Below are 7,270 nucleotides of genomic sequence, written 5' to 3'. Positions count from 1 at the left end.
GCGCGGCGCGGCGCGGCGCGGAGCCGGCGCTGATGCCGCTGCCGTGTTGTTGTTCCCCGCAGTGGGTCGGCGCCCCGTGCGGCTCGCACGGCCCCTACGTCTTCTACAGGGCGTTCCGCTTCCAGCGCCGCGGCGGCGGCCGGGCGCGGGTCCTCTCCCTCGGCGACTTCTTCTTCGTGCGGTGCCGCGCGGAGGAGCCCGCCTGCATCGCGGAGCTGCAGCTGCTCTGGGAGGAGCGCACCAGCCGGCAACTTCTCTCCAGCGCCAAACTTTATTTTCTCCCCGAGGACACCCCCCAGGGCAGGACCAGTGACCATGGCGAGGTGGTAAACGCAGCGCCGGCCCCCCCTTCCCCAGGGCCCGTCCCCATCTGCATGCCCGGGCTCGGCTCCCCGCTCTGCTGGCTCCCCCCACCCGCGTCCCCCTCCCCGCCGTGCGTAGCTGGGCATCGCGAAGGGGCCGCACCGTCGGGGCGCACCGGTGCGCACTGACCGGGAACTTGTGCGGGAGGGGGGAAGGAGGGAGGGGGACGGGGTGCGGGGCAATCCCGGCCTGGCGGGCAGCGGAGTCTGTGCGGGGCTCACCCTGTCCTTCTGCTTCCTTAACAAAAGAAAAACAAGCCCAAAAAAGCCCAAAACCAAAACACACGGAAAAGCAGGGGGAAAAAACACGTTGGGGGAGATTTCGGTACTGTTCGGGGTTTTTTTTAAGTATTCGATATGTTTAAGAGGGCGGAAATTACGAAATGGAGGGAGATCAAACGCTCTCTTGCTGGCAGGGACGTGTTGAATAAAGTGATAAATGACAGGTACGGGAATAATACATTCAAATAACTTGCAGATATGCCTGGGCGTATTTCGGAGCCGCCGCGCTCTCGGCGCAAACGCGCTGCGCTCCGGCACCCTCCGCCGGCGGCCGCGCAGCCCGGGATGGGGCCGCGCAGCCCCGCCCCAGCCCCTAGCCCTCCCGTTATCTGCTTTTCAAATTCATTGCTTCAGTCTGTGATCTGGGGTGGGGGACGGGTGAGGTACCAGGCAGGGGGCTGCGGGGATGGAGACCAGGCGGGAGGGGGACGAGATGTTTTGGGGTAACTTCTACTGGAGATGCCGAGGGGGTGGGTCCAAGGGGGGGTTGTCCACAGCGTGGCTGTAGGTGCCGGCGTAGCCGTGTACACACGTGTACGCAGCCGAAACGCGTTTCAGAGCCACGTTCGCTCGCTTCCACCTCTTCACTTTAATTTTCTGTGCGTGCCGCTGAGATAAGGGAACCTTTTCCTAAGAATCAGCGAGATGACAGTGAGCAATGGATGCTCTGAAATTGCCCGTGGTGACTATTTAAAACTGTGCCTCTGCGTGTCTTGTGTGTGTGTAAAATGAAAGATATTTGGAAGGGAGGGGGGCGGGGAAAGGGACACAAATCATTTTAATACGCCTTAATGATCAGCTCATATTACTGTGGTAGGAACATCAGAGAAAATTAGTCCTACCATTACGAGTAAAACATTGCTCTGGTACGAGAGTTCGTAGCTACATGTACCTTCCTAATAATACGCACAATTTTATTTATTTTTACATGCAAACACCGCTAGCAATTAGCCGTGTGATTATGCTCATGCATTTCATTGTGGTTTTAACTGATGTCATTCTGCATTATTCAACCATATGAAAACAATTTTCAATTAAGATAATGGCACGCCTTGAAATTATGCAAATGCTGGTCGTATTGTGTAGAATAATTATGACAAATGTAAAGCAGGTAAAAAGTTTCCTAATGCAGTTGTGTTTTACACCCCGGTGATGTCATTTCCCCTCTGGCCGAAGTTAGTCATTCATTAGCAGAGTAGCAGCAGCAGCAATAGCAACAGCTCTGAGTGATACTTCTCTGGCAGGGAGCCTACAGAAACCAGCACTGAGAGCCAGGGCCTAGAGAGGGCAACATAACACTCCCATTAAGAAATGCACTTTGTTTTCATTTACTCCATTAACTTGTTTATAGACATAGGAATGATTTTTTATTATTGATTTTTAATAGTTTGGAACAATCCAAACAGTGCTTGAGGATGTGCAGGCAGCAGAGAGAAGGCTGTGTGCTGGCTGGGTGGGGGTAACTGCTCTCATTGGGGTGAAGGGGCAGCTGTTTCCCCTTGGCACACCAAGGTCCCGGACCCTTTGGTAAGTGATCCATATTGATCCCCAGATGGGCAGCAGGGCCTCCTGACTCTGGACTGGGCTCCTTCTGCAGGAGATGTGTCTCTTGAGTCAGATGCATCTTACAGCCATTAGAGGGGACCTAATTTCTGGTGTGGGACTGCTGATGGGATAAAATACCTCATCTTGCTTTCAGTGAGTAGGGATGGAGTGAGCCAGTGCTTAAGCATATGTTGCAAATCTGTGGTGTCCAAGGCAAAGGGTGGCAAGAGTGCTTGCTGTCACTGAAATTGTTGGTGAGGGTAGCAAGTGGCTGAATCGCAGTCTTGTGATCAAACCCACCAGAGATGTAGGCACAGTCTCCAGCAGCTACCTGCACTAGTGGCATGATTAATAGAAGCAGCTGGCTGCCTGTTTTCCTTAATAGCAGCACTGACACTATGACAGTATTCAGCTAGTGGCTGTGAGAAGGGAGGAGAAGCAAGGAGGGATGTAATGCTTCTGTTACTCAGAATTTTCTGATGGCGTATTTTATCTGATTGCCAAATGTTTCAGCTAATCAGCAAGAAGTGTAAATATAAGTCTTTTTATAGCTAGCTGAATTCATCATCCAGATTGAAATATAACCCTGACTGCTGCTAAAATGGGATGTTTCCATGCACTGCCCAAATCCAGTTCAGTTCAAGCCCAGGTGTGCTTCTACTTCAGTACCCTTCTCTCCACCTAAGAATCAGCATCCCCATCACCACAGTGGAGAAACTCCCTTTCAGTGCCAGGAGCTGGCCAGAGATTGTCTCCCAGGGAGTCTCAGAGGATGTTGAATGTGGAATGGGGCTACAAACATGCAGCAGGTATGCATGCTTCTGACCCTGATGCTCATTGCATCCCAAGGAGACATGCCTGGAGAGGCTGGGACCAGCTCTGGCATCACACTCAGACCAGGGGTCTTGCTGCACAGGAACAATAGTGTCACTTTTGTAAGAGCAACAGGGCCTGTGAGGCCACTGTTAGATGAACTTGAAGAGTTTTGCGCTACTTCACTGAAAACTTGGTTGCTGCTTTTAAAACACTCTAGCCTGGGGACGCTGCTTCCCATCTCACCATTAAGCCCAGACACTGCGGCAGGTTCAACACTGGCCAGAGAGCAAGAGCACCCTTCTCTGTCTTCCCTGCAGCAGGGGAGGTGTGATTCTCCTCCATCCCTACAGGGCCATTGCCAAAACAGTCTTTTGCTGGAGGAAGTCACCTCCTTCCCTTGATTTTCTTATTCACTCTGGTCTGGTGCAGTCCCCTGTGTCACCTTCTGCATGGGTTGGGAAAACCTCCTTGATGGCAGGTACCTCACACAGGGGTCAGAACAGGATGTTTGGAGGCCTATGAAGATCCAGAGAGAGCACCTTTAAGGGCACCCCATTGTGTTTGAAACAGTTTCATGGGGTGCATGGGGTAAGCAGGCCCCCAGCTTTTGCTGGCACCCAAGTGTGAGAAGCTGTGTGGTGTCAGAAAGTGCCTGCCTAGTCCCCTTGTGCAGTGCCCTGGTCCTCTGGTATTCAGGGGACATGAGCTGGGCTCACCCCCCAGCCCAGAGGGTCTTGGCCAAAGCCTTCTCCAGCTCATTTACTGCTCTCTGCTCCAAGGGGTGATGGGGGGTTGTGAGATGACTGACCTTTGCAACAGCAGTTGTAGGGAAAAATGCTTGTTAGTGCCTTGTGCTTTTGTGTTTTTAAAGGTGTTGGTATTAATTAGATTAGGCTTAAAAATATATCTCAAAGTTGATACTCATTAAATCCAGGTATGTTATTTGATGTGATGCATACATCAAATATCTAATTAATTCCTAATAAATCAATTTCTAATAAATCCTAACCAAGCAACTAATTAATTTTGCATGGTATGACATTCCTGGCATTGCCCTGCATCGTGGTGAATGCTGCTTCCATTGAGGCTGGACTGTCAGTGGGGATCTGCCTTTGGTTCATTCATCAGGAGCAAGCAAAGTTTACTAGGAACTCATGTTGATTTCATCTCTTCTCCCAAACTGGGGATCTGATGCAATACTTTTCTCCTTGCAAATAATCCTTACTCATGCAAGTAATTTACATGAGTAAGCGTTGCTCATACAGAGGAGAGGAGAGAGCTAGTTTCCTGTAATTATTTCCCTGAAAGTATTTTGCATTTTCAGACTAATTGGGGGAAAGGAAAAAACAGAAGTCACTCTATAAATGTGTGTCATTTATAATTTCTGAAGAGATTCTTCCAGAAAGTTAGGGAATCAGTGAGTTTGTTCTCTCTTCATTTCAGGATAGATGCTGACAGCATCCCTTGAAAGCCTGGTTCATTTTGTAGAGGCTCTCCTACCCCAGTGCGTAAAGGTAGCATAAGCTGGCCCAGGCATCGTGTCTTATACCAGCAGTGCTTTATGGCCACCCCCCTAGAAAAACGTGCTACTCCCTTTGCACAGTAATAGATTTTGGTTTCTTTACAGACGTAGGATTCGGTACACTCTTATTTGAAATAAGAATAGCCCCGTTTTAGTCTCCACGGTCTGTGCCTTATGCTTGTATCTGTCAACACTAGTAATGGCAACACGTTTCAAACATGCAGATTATGATTATTAAAGGGTGCTTTAAAAATCATGCTAATAGCATCAATCTCCAATGTACACTTGTTCAAATTAATTCAGCTTTAGAAATCAGGCGCACTGTAATAGCAGTGTTAGAGAAATGGCATTTGTCATAAAATATCGTGGGTTTGGTAATTGCATATCCACTCTGTATATTTTTATCTCTCTCACCACCAGTAGTATATGCTGGCAAAGAAAGGAGAGGGCAATGATATTACTCAGAGAAGCCACATGTTGCTAGCCATTAGCCTGCAATCTAGAATATCTGGTCATTTAAGACAGGTTCCTTTAAAAAAACCAAACAACTTTTTATTTTATTTCCGTTCTTTCCCTCCCCTTCCCTGTGTATTCAGACTAAAATACACCCACTGCTTTCCAGAGTTGCTGTTCCCAGTCTGATCAGTGGCACTAAACATTAAACTCTTGTCTTTGGAGAATAATAGGCCTCACATGGTACACCCTCAAGCATGTTGAGATACTGTGCAGGCTGGAAAATAAAAATGTTCTAATTGTGTCTTTTAAATAAGCATAGGAATGAATTAATTAGACTGTATTTTGTCTTCAGTTGCTTAGTTACACAATAGTATTCCTAAGTGCAAGTAAGATAAATTGGCTCTTTTTATGCTGTTTGTCCCTTAATCATAATTACTGTATTGCTCAGGAGAGTAACACATACATAGATTTTGCATTTTTAATAATATTCAAACAATATGCGAATGATATAGAAAGTATGTTCTGGTTCAAGCTCTTGTATACTTTTATTCGGGAAGAAGTTCTACTGCTATGGAAGCAATATTTGCATTAGTTGCTCAGAGAAGTAGTTCTGGGAAATACATAATTGAAATATTCTTGCAATGCTTGTTCTAGCCCTTTCACATGCATTCAAAATAACAATGCCATAAGTCTCTGAACAGTCATCCACTCTTGATTTAAAAGCATTTTTTTCTTTGTGTGCGTGTGTGTGTGTGTTTCTGTGTGTGCAGTGTGGGTTCACACCCAGCGTTAACCCTGCACAGCCTAGACTTGCATGATTCATAGTGTTGTATCAAGTTGAGATTTTTATTTGTAGCTAAAATGAAGTCAGAAGGTCAGATGAACATCGGCATTTTATGGCATTAATCCAATGACCTTAATGCTTGGCAGGCATCCATGTTTCTATGCAAAGGTGCCAGGGTTACAGATAATAAGAGTTTGTTTTCATTTTCTGGATATTTTAATCTTTTTTTGAGAAGCATTGCCTCAGATTTGGGGGCTTGGGGCTACTCCCAGGGGCCAAAACTTTAATGTCTTACTGGGTTGTTGAACGTTAGCTGCTAATGATGGGCAGATTGATACAGATACTGAACAATGGAAGATTCTGGCAAGAAACCCCCTAGACATGCTCAGTGGATGTATGTGAAAATTGGCTCCATTGTTCTGCTTTATGAAAAGCAAGTAAATTATTTACAGATATTTGCTAATTAAAGCACATATTGTTTTACCAGCACAATAGAACACAATATAACAAAAGAATAAGCTTGCATAATTTAAACCTGCTAATGCCATGTACTCCTTGTTAAGAAAAAATATAATTATGTAATCTATGAGGAAAGCTTCTAGTACTGTAACTGTAGTAGACAAAATTAGGAATGAATTGCTTGTCAGCTTGCCTAAACTAAAACAGCTCTTTGCGATCTGTGAGCTATCTGATGGGAAAACATTTTGACTGAAGCCTATTTTCTATTTGGTCAAAAGTTCTATCTGCAGTGACAGATATAAATTCAATTTGAACCTCTGGCTGGGAGTGGAAGGAGGGAGAATAAATACCCCAGTCACAAAGGAGGAGGTTCACATAGAAATGTCATGTCTAACTGCTCATAGCCATCCCTCTGTGCACCCATCTACACTCCACTTCTGGCCCCAGTGTACCAGTACCCCAAAAAGCATCCTACGGAGACGTGGTGTTCTGCCCCAGGCTGTTTTGCATGTCTCACTTTGGAATTACTGAGTCATGTGGAAAATGCTGCTTGCTAATACAAGGGAAAGCAAAAACCATAGGACTTCACATGCTTTAGCCACGTCCTTTAACTTTTCTCTTGTTTTTTTTTTCTCTTGGTTTTGGACTCTGGCGGAAGGGATGAACACATCAGTGTGAGTTTCAGACAGCTCTGTGCAGCTGTACTTAGGCTAGGGAAATACCTGTCATCTGAATTTAACAAGATCATTATAGCCCTTTAAAGTAATTAGGAAAGGATTAACAGATGAAAGGTTCTGCCATGGCCTGTTCAAAATTCTCTGGTGTGCCAGGTAAATTCCTGATCTATGCATGTGTCCCTTCTCAAAGTTTTCTCCATAGGTTCATGGGTGGAAAGCAGTGGTCTCTGTAGGTCCCTGTATGTGGACACCTCTGGGATACAGGTCCAGACCCCAGTGGTCAGTTGTGCTCCACAAATACTTTTGGGACACCTGTGTTTGCCCTGGGCTAGGCCATGCAAAGAGATGGCACCAAATGAGGACTCGG

At 46.4% G+C, this 7,270-nt stretch overlaps 1 protein-coding gene across 3 annotated transcripts in view; it reads left to right on the top strand.

Annotated features, from left to right (window-relative positions):
- The first annotated feature begins 6 nt into the window (after positions 1-6).
- Positions 7-7,270, top strand: part of ARID5B (AT-rich interaction domain 5B) — a 123,164-nt gene continuing 115,900 nt past the window's right edge. For all 3 annotated transcript variants that reach the window (XM_015632504.2, XM_033515554.1, XM_033515553.1), the window contains exon 1: positions 7-323. In XM_015632504.2, coding sequence (XP_015487990.1) covers positions 33-323 — 291 coding nt within the window. In that variant the 5' untranslated portion in view covers positions 7-32. The remainder of the gene's footprint in view (positions 324-7,270) is intronic.

Source organism: Parus major, chromosome 6, assembly GCF_001522545.3.
Source record: "Parus major isolate Abel chromosome 6, Parus_major1.1, whole genome shotgun sequence".
Classification (NCBI taxonomy): Eukaryota; Metazoa; Chordata; class Aves; order Passeriformes; family Paridae; genus Parus; species Parus major.
This window is presented reverse-complemented; position numbering and strand designations above follow the sequence as displayed.